At 36.8% G+C, this 14,601-nt stretch overlaps 1 protein-coding gene across 1 annotated transcript in view; it reads left to right on the top strand.

The window, feature by feature from the left end:
* The window catches only part of Anxa10 (annexin A10), a 66,929-nt gene that overhangs the window by 41,493 nt on the left and 10,835 nt on the right, over positions 1-14,601 (top strand). The window contains exons 4-6 of the mRNA XM_034520577.3: positions 4,792-4,905; positions 6,408-6,498; positions 8,120-8,199. Of these exons, the coding sequence (XP_034376468.1) occupies positions 4,792-4,905; positions 6,408-6,498; positions 8,120-8,199 (285 nt within the window). The remainder of the gene's footprint in view (positions 1-4,791; positions 4,906-6,407; positions 6,499-8,119; positions 8,200-14,601) is intronic.

The following is a 14,601-nucleotide window of genomic DNA, read 5'->3' as shown; positions in this document are numbered from 1 at the left end:
TCTAGGATTGAAAGCACATGCTGTTTACCAAGGACGGGGCTGAGCAAGGCATTAGATTCATTCACTGCAAGCACATCAAAGACTGACTACACTTGCTCAAATCAGGAACCTGAGAGTCACTAAACATTGGTAACTTCTGGTCTCCCGTGTGTTCTTAAAGAATCACCATAGGTGCAGCCCACAGAACATGGCTGTGTTTCTAAGTTAGAGACAATAGACTGTATTGACACCAGGCATGGTGAAAATAGAAGAAATGAAAGATAACACACAAAGCTCTGAGCTGTGGGGATAGTAAGAGACACATACTGTGAAGACAGGAAATAGAAGCCATACTATATTGTCATTGTGTATAGCTGAAGACTACTGAGGTACAGGCTTTTTTAATATTTTGGAGGGAATGACATTTTTGGAGTACATTTTGGAGTGTTAAATGTATTTTTAACAATTTCCTCTAAGTTTTACAATACTTGTACTAGTCCACTGATGAGGGATTTTGTTGTCTTTACTCAGAGAGGTAAAATATGCAAAGAAATTTAGTTCTTTCAATCTCATGCCAGTAATATACACAAGATTAAAACTATAACATAGTAAAGGGTCTCTAAAAACATGGCTTCTTTCACTAAACTATTAACTAAAATTTTAAAAACAAACTTACTATAGCACTCTCTCCTTTTCTCTGTCTCACATACACACACACACACAGAGAGAGAGAGAGAGAGAGAGAGAGAGAGAGAGAGAGAGAGAGAGAGAACAGAGAACAAAATAAAGATATATATTGCCATCTAGTGGTAATTCTAACCTCAGTTTGTAGTTGAATACATATTCAATATTTGTCTAGAGTTGGTATTCTGTGTAAAGAAGGGAAGATGCTGTTATATACATATGAGATAAAAGCAGTGATCAAACAAATATGTTAAACGATAAAATCAAAAACTTGGAATACTCAAGTAATCTTCAATTTAAATAGTACACTTATTCTTTACACATAAGGAAAACCATTTCTCTTTCTACACTCATTTATTCATGTATTTGTTCATTCTTTCAGTTTTATGAATCCACTTACATATTATGTATGTTCTATCTGTTCTACAACACTATCATATAGTTAAATGCTGACTTTAGGTAGTTTTTTGAGACAATCTATATATTAATAGGCACTGGAAAATTATGAAGTTTTATCATATACTTTGATTCTATTCATAGACTGGAAAGATATACACATATAAAGTTTTATCATATACCTTGATTATTATAATAAATTCAAAATTATTGAGATATCAAGATTGTTATAATAAATTCAAAATTATTGAGATATCAAATACGGGATCGATTTAGGATTAGAGAAAGACTGGCAGCTCAAGTGTTACACCTTTGTATTAACTGTCTGAACATTGCTATCTCTTCACAATGGCATATTGAGTATGTCTGTATGCATTAACATTTCAATCCACTGTATCATATCCAAGTGAACATAACCTCCTCACTCTCAAAAGATATGCTGTATTCACTTTCTAGGTTCCCTGTTCCCTACACAAAATTACAAAACAGATTAGCTAGGCATATGGCTTGCACCTGTAATTATACTAGTCAGGAGGCTGAAGCAGGACGATAGTCAACTCAAGGCCAACATAGGCAATACATAAGACTGTGGTTTAAAAACTACAAAGAGGTCACATCCAGGCCCCACCTCTTATTTCTCACCTATACCATGCTTTATTTACAGCTAATTGCAGAATTGATGTAGTGAATGAAAATTGTTTTCACATCCTCAGAGTGCATCCTGGGAGATAGGAGCAGTATATAGTGGTTACTTAAATTCTCAGACTCTTCTGTCTGCTTTGCTCAGATCCCAGTTCTTCTGTGCACGTGAAAACAGGTTGGGACAAACAATATCTGAGTCTCCATGAACATTTAGATTTTAAGCCAACTTGATATTGATTTGAAGTTAGTTTGCCATTTTATATGCACATTTTATTTTCTCCAGCCAGTGTCTTCCTGGTCCTTCAAGTTTATCTCATTTTTTAATATCTCTGCCTTGCAAATAAATTATGACAAGATTGAATTTATTCTAATAAAGTTTATTGTAATATAGTAACAGTGTAAAATACTAAATACTATTGCACGTCTTTAAGTAGAACTAGATATACTTTATACATTTTAGCAAAACACAAAAATAGAAAGTGTAGCGCACAGCCTCGCCGATAAGGAGAACGCCACACTCAGGATTCTTCTGATAGCATTTATTGAACAGCTCTTCAAGATGGAGAAAAGGGGAAGGACACCGAGCTCAGAAAGCCCGCTGCTTAAATAGAGCTTTGGGAGACGTGCAGATCCCTCATTGGCTCAAATCTTTCATCCAATTGTCATACTCAGTTTTTGCGCCATGCGCAGGCGCATTCTCAAGTAAAGCTTCCGTGAAGAACCAGGAAGCAGAAGCCTGCGCCATCTTTTAATGGCAAATGCGGCTCCTCACATCTCCCCCTTCCTTATTAAACTGCAACAACAATCGAGGGCTGTTAGGTTGCCGATCTAGCCCACCATTCTACCAATAGGCGTTCAAGGCAGTTAAACAGTACGAGACCCTCCACACCTTTTATCCCGTGCAATGGGAACCTGAGCCCAGGGAAGTGTGGAGGACCACCACTAGGATACCTGGTGCAATGGGAACACGAGCCCTCAGGATATCCTGTTAAGTGATGGTGTCTCATTGTTTAAGCAGATTCAACCAGGCTTGAGGGGATGTTCCCTGCTCCACTGCAAGCAATGCTTGCATGATCACCACCTTATCCTTTTGATGTTGTTGTTTGAATTTGCAGAGCAACCAGAGAGTAAGCAGCACTCCCCCAAAGATCATGCAGCCAAATAACCCTACCCCCACCTCAGTCCCCAAGTCCAGGGAATTGGGGCGCTGACTCCTCATTAACTTCTTCAAGCTGAACATGGGCGTTGACTTTTAGAAGAGGAATGAGGGGAAGGGTAAATTGATAAGCATCTGAAGTCTGTCTTAACTGCATCCAGCTGGAAGTCCAGGGCATCAGTGAACATGCAGGTGATAAGATTCATTCTCCAAAGCTGTGTATTCTGCAATATACAAATCTCAAAACAAGTTTTAGTATCTAGATAATTATTTTGATTCTCTGAAATCTAGTGTTCTGGAGGCCTACCTCTGTCATGTCTGATCCATATAATTCTGGAAGACATAACTACTACCTTAATGACCTCATCAGAAAACACATAGAAAAACCTTTTTTTCCAAATTAGCCTTTCCTTAAGCCAGTAACCAGAAAAACCTTTACATTGAGTTTTTATCCAGAAAAATATTATACAACTCAGAATCACACCCATTTTGAAAGTTAAATCAATTAACATTATCATTCTGCTTAGCTCTCTGTCTAGAGCAGCCTTCTATTTATTCCTCGCATCTTTAAAGCCTTTTTCATCTGTTTTTACTCACTTATTTCTTGCCCCATTTTCGTTACTATAACCTTTATTTATCTGATTGGCTCTCTTGACTCAGAGCAGCCTGTAATTTACTCCTTGCATCTTTAAATCCTTTTTCATCTGTTTCTATTTACTTATTTCTTGCCCCATTTTTGTTACTATGCAATTACCTTTGTTTCACTTCCGAATTCAGCCAGCTCTGTCAGTCGACTGGTTCTCCAGCGCAGGGTGTCTTCCACTATATCCCGCTTACTGGAGTTCAAACGTTCAGTCTCTGTCAGTCCACTGGTTCTCCAGCGCAGGGTGTCTTCCACTGTATCCCGCTTACTGGAGTTCCTTGCAGAAAAGCGTCTAGACTCTCTGCGCTGTCAGTTCTGAATCCTCTGCGAGCCAACAGGGTCCTTCGTGACTGGTCAAAACCCCAAGACGTTCGGCTTCATCCCGGGTTTCGGTTCCACTTGTAGCTCGCTACCTCGCCGATAAGGAGAACGCCACACTCAGGATTCTTCTGATAGCATTTATTGAACAGCTCTTCAAGATGGAGAAAAGGGGAAGGACGCCGAGCTCAGAAAGCCCGCTGCTTAAATAGAGCTTTGGGAGACGTGCAGATCCCTCATTGGCTCAAATCTTTCATCCAATTGTCATACTCGGTTTTCGCGCCATGCGCAGGCGCATTCTCAAGTAAAGCTTCCGTGAAGAACCAGGAAGCAGAAGCCTGCGCCATCTTTTAATGGCAAATGCGGCTCCTCACAAGAAAGTACAAGCTAAAGTATTAGTTTAATATGTTTATACCTGTATTCTAAGAACTAAAATCTAGCATGTATGTTTTTTTTTTCTATTTAAGTAACATTCAATATTTTACATAATGTGGTTATTATTTGAAAATGTATAAGGATAATCAGTTTATGTAAATTTAAGTCCATAGAGTAACCAAGTACATCCTCCTAAAAGATACTTTATATGAGAAAATGAGGTAAAACATATAATTTATTTAAGAATAAATGGTAATTACATTCAGGAAAACCAAAGACCGCAAGCTCAAATGTTTGCAGGTTCAATGTTTATTTTCATAAGGACACCAAAAGAAGCATGAGGGTTGAGTATTAAAAATGGAAATAACTGTGACTAAAATTTCCACACTTGGTCATTTGCAGAAGTGATTAATAAATCAATCATTTCAAACCCTTAAATCTATTGCCTAGTGTAACCCAAAGATATGTGTGTGAATCAAACCAGACCTATTGTTTGATGATATGACAAGGGTATTTTCATAAAAGAGTCCTCACAGTTGTGTTTCTCTTATAAATTTGGTGCATGTTTTAATTTTTATGTTTACTTCTTCCTCCATAGGACCTGATTGCAGACCTGAAGGAGCAACTTTCATCTCACTTCAAAGAAGTGATGGTGGGCCTGATGTATCCTCCACCATCTTATGATGCTCATGAGCTCTGGCATGCCATGAAGGTAAATGGCCCAGTAATATACCTGCATCTGATACAAGCTGATTCAATAATACACCTGTGACAGGGACAGGCTCAGGGTCCAACAAAGGACAGACTTCCTGTTAATGGTTCTGAAGTTTGTATGATCACGGAGACAAAAGAGACTATCTAACCCATCATAAAACTATGAAAATATTGTGGTAAAAGCAGCTTTTTGGGAAAGGAGAGTGTCTGAGTCAATGGGCCAGGCCAGCCTATTCTTCAGTTATAGAGACTCAGACATATGCATCTTCAAACTCAGGTCCAATAGGAATGAATGAGGTAGCTTCTGGTGCTGTTCAGATTTGTCTTTCTTCCAGATGTGGTCTCATGTTGAGGAATATGTGTTTAAATTCATAAGAATCTTTTAAACTTATTTGTAAACATTTGGCTCAGAATCGAAATAAAATACTATATCAGAGTCAAAATATCAATGACACTGTTATTTTTTTATTTATTTATAAGTTAAATACATATGGAGAGTACTTGCTCAGATGCATCAAAATTATTTCTCTAAAAAATTAAGATCTTATCAAAAAGTCATTTTATGAAATAAATTACATATTTTATTGTATGGTGATGTGGGGAAAAGATGGCCTTTGACTTCTTTCAACTGCTGGCATTAAACACCTTTAAGATCATTTAAATACTTCCATAAAGTGCTTGCCAAAGACCAGATCACCCTAGTGTGTGACAGAGATGAGGCAAGAGACAAAATGTTAAAGATACATGGATTTTGGCTGTAATATATACTGATCAGAACAGTGATTTAATAAAATTCATAGGAATTCCAATTAATCATATATTTTTTAAATTTTACATTCCAATTACTTATAAAACATGTATAAGAAAATTGTAAGTATGAGGCCTCATGTTATGGTTTAGATGGAAACAGCAAGCTTTCAACACTACACAGGATGGTGATATGCTCCCCCGAAGACTTGTTGGAAAAGATATGTTGCCTTTAAGTTCATAATAACAGATTAATGATATCATAATAACAGATTAATGGTATCATTGTGTGCTAAATGATATAACAAAACACAGCCAGTTCAACTGTTGAGTCCATATGAGCACAGTTCCATAGCCAGGGAGAGACAAGCATGAGTCACCAAAATAGACTTGAAAAATATGGGACCTATGTTCTAATTTCAAACTGTTTAAGAACTGATACTCCAGCAACACACAGAGTTTCTAATTCCACTCCAAAGGAAACACATTTAGTGTGTTTTCCCATGTTGATTAGCAATGCCCATAGTGTTGCTCTAAGTAAAGGGACCAAGTTCCTGAAGACAAAATCAACCTTCTAGGGACATCAAACAGTGAACAACTGATAGCGACCTGAGAGTGGGCTTTTATCCAGAAAGCCCTTCCTTTTCCATCTACCTACTGTAAGAACACCAGGAATGCTTTGTTCATTATTGTACATAAAGTAGACCTATTGTTCCAAATAAAAGTATCTTCATATTTCTCTATGACTTTTAGGGAGCAGGAACTGATGAGAATTGCCTCATTGAAATATTAGCTTCGAGAACAAATGCGGAGATTTTCCAGATACGAGAAGCCTACTGTTTACGTAAGGAAATACGTAAATATGTATACATTATGCACGTGTACAACCATACTTTCAAGTAACACATAAAAGTATTCCACGTCATGTATTTATTTTAAATACTTTTAAGGCACTGTTCTGGCTTATTTCTCTGTTGCTGGGATAAAACGCTGACCAAAAGCAAAAGGAAAGGGGCAGTTTATTTGATCTACACATTACTGTCCATCACTTATGGGAGTCAGAGCAGGAACTCAAATGGAAACCTGAGGCAGAAGCTGAAGCAGAGATAATAGTGAAACGCTTCTTACCAGCTTGCTTCCCCTGCCTTGTTCAGTTACCTTTCTTGTCAAGCTAAGGTAACCTGCCCACAGATGGCCCCAGCCACAATAGGCATCAATCACCCTCCTACCTCAGTTAGCAAACAAGAAAAGTCCACTACACACAGTCCACACACCAGTCTAAAGGAATCAATGTTTTATACGATGTTCCCTCTTCCCAGATGTGTCAAGATGACCACCAAGATTATAGGCACTCTTACATTTAAACTATGACTCACTGGAGTAAAGTAAAGGTTTTTGGTAGCTCTAAAGTCAGTAGAAGGAAGGACAGAGAAGCTTATCGACTGCTTCACTGTCACAAATAAGTTCTTATAGTCTGCTTCACATTACAGTGAAGAGAAATAATAATAATGTATTTTATACATCCATGTAGTTGACAGAGTGGAGCGGCTATATCAAATAGGAATGATAAGTGGTGGATAGCATCACACAATGTATGCATGGGTTGAAATGTTATATTTACCACATCAATATATACAGTTATAGTCAATCAGAAGACTAAGATATAAAAGACAACAAAATGAAGCAATTTGACTCACTCAAAACCAATTGGTTCAATAGATAAAACTGATGATTATGACCCCGAAAAGGATATAATTCCCCCCCCAAAATCCAGCAAATTTTGCTCAAGTGTGATAACAAATATCTACGAGGCAGATGCTTTCATATGACAGGAAGTGCCCAGCATCTCAATTCAGGGGAGTGTTGTCCTTTACCCAAGAGACATCTTGAATATAAACAAAATAGAACAAATGGTGACCATTGCTCACAAATGCATCTTTTTATTTTACATAAATGTTACTGTCCCAACAAGTTACCTCAAAATCAAACTTTTTCACTTTTTTAAATAAAATATGATTATTTTCATATCAAAAAAATTTATAATGCATTAATTTCCATCCCACTGTGTTTTGTGAGCATTGAGTGGTCTCACAGTCACTCCTTATGCTTCAGAATAAAACTGAAAGGTTTTCTAAGTGGAATAAAAAATTTTCACTTGGAACATTTCAATGAGGCAGACAGAGCACTTGAGAAAATGGTTAGCCTCATCGATGGTCTACAGGATGAAATTAATAACCCTGTGAAGTGATTTCTAATGTTCTTTTACAATGTTGGCTCAAAAACAATCTGTTTAGTAAACCGGACCTATGCTAATATTATTAACATGAAGGTATCTTTAACATAGTTTATGATTTAAAAAAAAAAAGCCAGCTTCCTCATACTTAACATTCAGTACCAAGTAAAAGCCCATTGATATGAGGTTCTGTAATAAGTCACGTTTTTAACATGGATATTTTATTGCCCAGAATACAGCAATAACCTTCAAGAGGACATTTATTCAGACACCTCAGGACACTTCAGAGATACTCTCATGAACTTGGTCCAGGTATGACATTACAACATTGTACCATTTCACACTCTTTATAAAATAGAGACATTTCATTCTTACTAAATAGAACAGAAAGTCCAGGTGTATTATAGTTGTATACATTCTATGTAATAACTTTTAACATCAGCCAAGTTTGAGTCACTTAATTTAAAACTGGACATAAGTATGAATATGTACTATCTCTGTATGTGTATGTACATGGATGTTATATCTGCATGTATATCTGTGAACCACATGCATGTCTGGTGCCAGCAGGTGCCAGAGGAAGGCATGATATTACCTGAAACTTGGGTTACAGATAGTTGCTGAGAATTGAACCCAGGTCTTTGGGAAGAACAGCCAGTGCTCTTAACCACTGGGCCATCTCTCCAAGACTATATTGTATTTTTTAAACTACTAGATGAGGTGGAGACACACAAAGTTTCCTAGGCAGCTACTCTGTGCTTAGTGTTGTGTGGTGAGATAATTTCTCCTCTGATGCAACAAAATCATATAATACAAATATTCTTATAAGTGATTTGCAAATAAAGAAGCAAGTCATCAAAAAGACCTGGTTAAGGACGTGAATGCCTAGCAGCACTAAAGAAAAAATAATGTGTGTCAGAGCGTGTGTGTGTGCGTGGGGGGGGGGGGGGGCAGTGACTGTCCAAAGAGCCAGTGCATTGAAATGCAGAATTGAATTAGATCCTATTGTATTTCACTGCCAGCAAAAGATTTCAACACTGCTTGTACAACTTCCACTATACTGTATATTACCAACGAAGAACCTTACTTCTAATTAAAGTTATATTTTGTCGTTTATCTTCTTTTTCTATAATGACTAGATGGTATGTAATTATTTCTACCCAATTAACATTTCTAAAAAACATTCCACATATTAGCATTGTAATAACAGTAATATCTTAAGGTATAATTACCTTTTAGTTTATGTCTGCTTTCGAATGTTCTATTGAGGAAAGGTATTCAAGAATTCAAGTGGAATCAGTGATCTGAATTTAAATAATAAAAGTATAAACCTCACAGGTTCAGAAGACATCTTAATGGCCATGGGCTTTAATTTTATAAAATGTGTGTTACAGTATGTATGTTTTGGTATGTATGGTATGGTATGTGAGTTCTGGCTCTCTCTCGCTCTCTCTCTCTCTCTCTCTCTCTCTCTCTCTCTCCTCTCTCTCTCTCTCTCTCTCTCTCTCTCTCTGTGTCTGTCTGTGTGTGTGTTCCTAAATATAAATTTAGCTCAGACTGTATAATGTTGCTTGTATGTGTGTTTTCTGAGAGCTGAAGAAATATAAAAGAGTGTACCATGTGGCTACCCAGACCCACATTCTTTCTGTAGAATCAGCAGATGAAAATACAATGTGACTCTTTGTGCATCCTTTCTTTTTTTTTTTTTTTTTTTTTTTTTTCTCTGAGAAGCTCTTTGGCCAATTACTGGATTTGCATTCCTGAATTTTTCTATTAAAGTTTATTTATAGGAGTAGCACATGTATCCTACTGTACCAGTGTAAAGGTCAGGGTAAAATTTGTGGAAGCAGGTTCTTCCCTTCCGCCATGTGGGTGTCAGGATTCAGAATCATGCCATCATGTTTAGCAACAAATGCCTTTCTTTACCCATGGAGCTATTCCAACCAGCTCCCTAAATTGTTTTTAACCTGTAAATTTCTCTGGCTGCCTTTTAAACTGAATTATTGTAGCCAGCACATCAGTGTGGCCATTTCCACTTGTCTTTTCTGTGAAGGGTTACCATGGAGTCTACCTTCCTTGAAAGCTCAATTTTGACAAACTTAAAAGGGCCAATAGTTTACTCAAAAACTGCATAGTCCACTCCTTTTTGAACATGGGTGTCTGACCTAAATACTTGGAAGAAGGATGACCTGCCCACTGAGTTAGATTCATGCACAATTGCACATGCTCTGGCCTTTCTGAAATATATGCTGTAAAGGACTTGTTTTTGAATCCTTGCAAACCCTTTATGTCTCTTTGTTTCACACCTACAAGGCTCTCAGATAATGAAATGAGCCCATTTTTACTGCAAGGCCAAGTAGTAATGTTCTTCATTTCAAGCACTTTGCAACTCTCATGTGACATAGCTTGGCACCTACAAGGAAGGATCTTCCTTCTTCTAAGCTATCAGGAGCTTAAAGGCATAAGACAAGTTCCATTTCTCAAGGTCCCATGAAGATCAGGACAGCTGATAATGATGAGAGAGGTTGTCTCCCAGGGGCTCAGTCTCCTTCCATCTTCTTATCTCCATGTTCATTATGTCAATTCCATCTCCAGAAACAACAACACAGTGGAGGGTCATTCATGGGAGATTTAGGGCTTTTTTTTTTTTTTTATAATGGCTGTAATTTTTTCTCTCAAATTCCATTGGTTAAATCTAAGCCAAACTTGCCCTACTTAAAATCAGGAGTGGCTGAACGTGTTATCCCATTGGTTTTAAAGAGGTTTAAATAAGCTTTGTGATCATCTACAATGAACATCAAAACTGAAAAAAAGTATTTCATTTTCTTTTATCACTACTCTTGCTACTTCTACTACGACTGTATGTGTGGTGTGGGGCTAATGCACCAAGGCATGCACATAGAGGTCAGAGTGCAACTGTGTGCAGTTATTTTTCTCTTTTCATCTTTAATTGGGCTCCAGGGATTTAATTTGGAGCATCAGGGTTGTACAGCCAAGTGTTTGTATCCAGTGAGCCTCCCTGAGAGTCCTCCTGTCCACTTTTGTGTCAAATGTATTCTATCTCCATTTCTCACCCTTTTTTTCCTGAGGACCATTTACTGCTACCTCATGTTTCTCTTTCTAAGTTATCTGTTTTTCAGCTAAGAGTACAAACAGTTTTAGAGAGGGCAGCAGAAGATGAGAGTTAATAAAATAACAAATTATTATGAGGCATTCGGATGAATATGCCATAATGACATCATTATTTCATTACCTAACTTTTTCATTTAAAAAAACATAAAAATAGAGAAACACTTTTATTGTAAACTGTTAATGAAGCCAAATATTACTGAGTTCACACTGGGGAAGACCAGTTAGATTCTCTCAAATTTCTCCATTTATAAAAGCAAAGCATACTGTCCAGCCTCAATATAAAGGCTTTCACCTTGTCTTGTATTTTGTCTTGTCCTGTTTGACTGTTGTCTCTTGGAGGCCTGCTCTTTTCTGAAGAGGAAATGGAGAAGGAGTAGATCTGGGAGAGAGCATGCTGGAAGGAGTAGAGGGAGTAGAAGCTGAGGTGTGGGTGTATTGTATAGGAAACTAATCTATTTTTAATAAAAATAAAAGAAGCATATTACCAAGAAAATCTATTGACTCATTAGTTAAACTAAAATTTATATATTTTAAGAAATTAAGAACTTGTTTTATTGTATGTGCTATTGGTTTGGCTGGGTTTGGTTTGGAGTGCTTGTTGTGAATTCACAGCTCACAAAACTGTCCCTATCACCGGCCTTAATTCATCAAGACCTGGGGTGATGATTCTAACTTCTAGTAACATATAAAATGAAGAATGGACTGCAGCTTATCATCGCCCAAATTAAGATCTCTGAGTACAGTGACACGGTGATGATAGCACTTTGATTTGAAACAGAAGGGGTTTTTTTTTATCAGAAGATAATTATATAATGTTTTAAGATATTTACTCAGTATTATGTCAATAGCTCATTTCTGAACTTTACATTTCATAAGGTAAATTTTTACTACACTGTGTGGTTAGCACATGCCTGCATGCCACAATGCACACGTGCAATCTGGGAGAGCTGCTTACAGAAAGAAGTCAGTTGTCTCCTTTCACCATGGAGGCTTTAGGGATCAAACTCAGGTCATCAGAAATGTAGGCAGGCCCTTGAGTCATCTTGCTGGCCATCATGAGGTTAATTTTGATTAAAACATTCTCTAAATTTAGGGCTGTCTTTTTTAAAGTAATGATGCTACATACAGTAAATTAAAACAGTTTCCATTCAGATATTCTTCAATACAAAGAGAAAAAAATATTGTCTGCCTGTTGGTGTGTTTGTCTGTCTGTCTGTCTACTCTATTTGTCTATCCATCCATCTATCTATTATCTATTTATCACCCATCTTATATCTATGTATCTATCTATCTATCTATTATCTCTATCATCAGTCTATCTAATCTTTGTGTATATTTGTAAGGTGTAAGGCATGATTTTTCTCACTGGATTTCACCTAATATGGTTATGAATTGAAAAGATAATGTATTAATTCTTAAGTTTAATAACTGGAATCTGAACATTCTCTCTCTCTCTTTCTTCGTGTGTGTGTGTGTGTGTGTGTGTGTGTGTGTGTGTGTGTGTGTGTGTAACACTGAAGCAACATGAAGTATAGTAAAACTCTCAACAGAATAAAATGAGGGGGAATTGGAACTTCAATTTTGCAGGAAGCAAGAGAAGTTTACTTAATTCTTGACTCTTTTTATTTTGCTTGTTTCTTTTCCTTAGCATTCTGTACAAGCAATGCTTATTTAATATTACATGCTTACATAGTTTCACAGTACATTATCTGCAAAATGCTAAACACACAAAAAATAAAATAATGCATATTTCATGGGGATTAGTGAACGCTTAATAGAAAATTGAGAAAACAAATTCCACTAATACAGATTTAATATAGTCTCATTTATTTATAGTGCTTTTGAAGCACAGAAGTTCTATGTTGATTCAGAATGCTTATTGAACTATATGATTTTATAGACTTCTGATTTCCATATTTGGTAACTACTTTCTTGGGTCCCCTGATTTAAAATTTATTATTTCCAAAACAGTGGTTTGGGAAATTGAGAGTTGATCAGGTCTCTGGACCACTGTGAGCTGATAGCCTCTGACCAGACAGTAGGGGAATACTAGAGTTTAGATTAATCTTATCTATCCTGGTCTTTACCACACTAAAATAGGTATCATGATCTCTCTGTCTCTGCTTATTTCTCTTTGTGTCTCTTTCACACATGCACGCTAATACACGTGCACACAGAAACACACCCCAAAAGAGATGGATAGGTGATAGAAGGTAGAAAGTTAGATAGAAGATAGATAGAAGATAGATAGATAGATAGATGATAGATAGATACATAGATAGATACATAGATGATAGATAGATACATAGATAGATAATAGGTAGGTAGACATATATATAGATAAATAGGAAACATTCATACACATATACATGCGTAGGCAGACACACAGAGAGACACAGAGAAAGACAAACAGACAGACAGACAGACAGACAGACAGACAGACAGATAATTATCTTTTCCTCTTTCTCTACAGTTGTATATCCTTGGACTTACCACTTGACCTTTTTAAGAGTCAGACTGCTGCTCCCCGAATTAATTAATATGAACAAACATACCCCTTTTGGCATTATATTGAAGACAGGGATAGAACATAGGAGATTTAAGGTGTTCATAAGCTACAAAGGAGGGAAATCACTGCTATACTCTCTGAGAGGGAAACCTTGTACTTTGTCTACACAGAGTTTTCTGCAAAGAAACAACTGAGGGGGAGCACACTCCCCTTGAAAACTGATGCCAGTAATTAAGCTGGCCCACAACACTTTCTGCATGCTTTTATTGCACTAGATTTGTGGAGGGCCTAATTATCTGTCAAATAAAGAAGAATTGGTCTCTTGGAAATTAATTAATCAACATGTGCAAATTACATTATGAACAAGTGCTTTCTCAAAGAGAAAGAAGGGAAGCTAGCAGATTAAATACTCCAGCCTCTCTCCTCACCTTGGCTGTCGGGGGTTCTCCTGAGGACCCTTTCTGAAATCTGTACAGTGAGGTATCCAGAATATCACTGTCATCATACGGATTTCTGTAATCATCTGGAGACAGTTTATCTGCTCAAAAATTTCCAAGTAGTTTTCCTTGCCTTTAATTTCTGTTATTTTGATCTTTCCTGTTATTCAGATCCTCTACTCACATACAGATGAACACCATTGCACATTAAATATACAAGATTATCACCTTTCTAAGCAAAAGCTCAGATAAATAGAAAGGCAGAAAAATCTCTAAGTAGTCCTCACAATCTCTGCACGTGCTGGAGTTTACTTAGCTGCATAGTTAAAGATCATACTTCAATGATAAAAAAAAAAACCAAACAAACAAACAAACAAACATAAAAGTCTGACATTCAAAAAGGATTCTTTACCTTCCCCATGATGAGTTCTTCAATACTCATGCTGTGTCAAATATTATTTCTGACAACTGGGAATCATCCAAAAACAGAGGAGACTTCTAGGTCTTATGAAATTCACATCTAATAAAAGTAAATTATACTATAAGATACTAATGAATAAGGGCATTATAAAAAAAAAAAAGTTGAAAAGTGATGAAAATGTAACCAATCAGGATGTAGGAAACAGGAATTGTAGG

This window comes from Arvicanthis niloticus, chromosome 16 (genome assembly GCF_011762505.2).
Source record: "Arvicanthis niloticus isolate mArvNil1 chromosome 16, mArvNil1.pat.X, whole genome shotgun sequence".
NCBI classification, from domain to species: domain Eukaryota; kingdom Metazoa; phylum Chordata; class Mammalia; order Rodentia; family Muridae; genus Arvicanthis; species Arvicanthis niloticus.
This window is presented reverse-complemented; position numbering and strand designations above follow the sequence as displayed.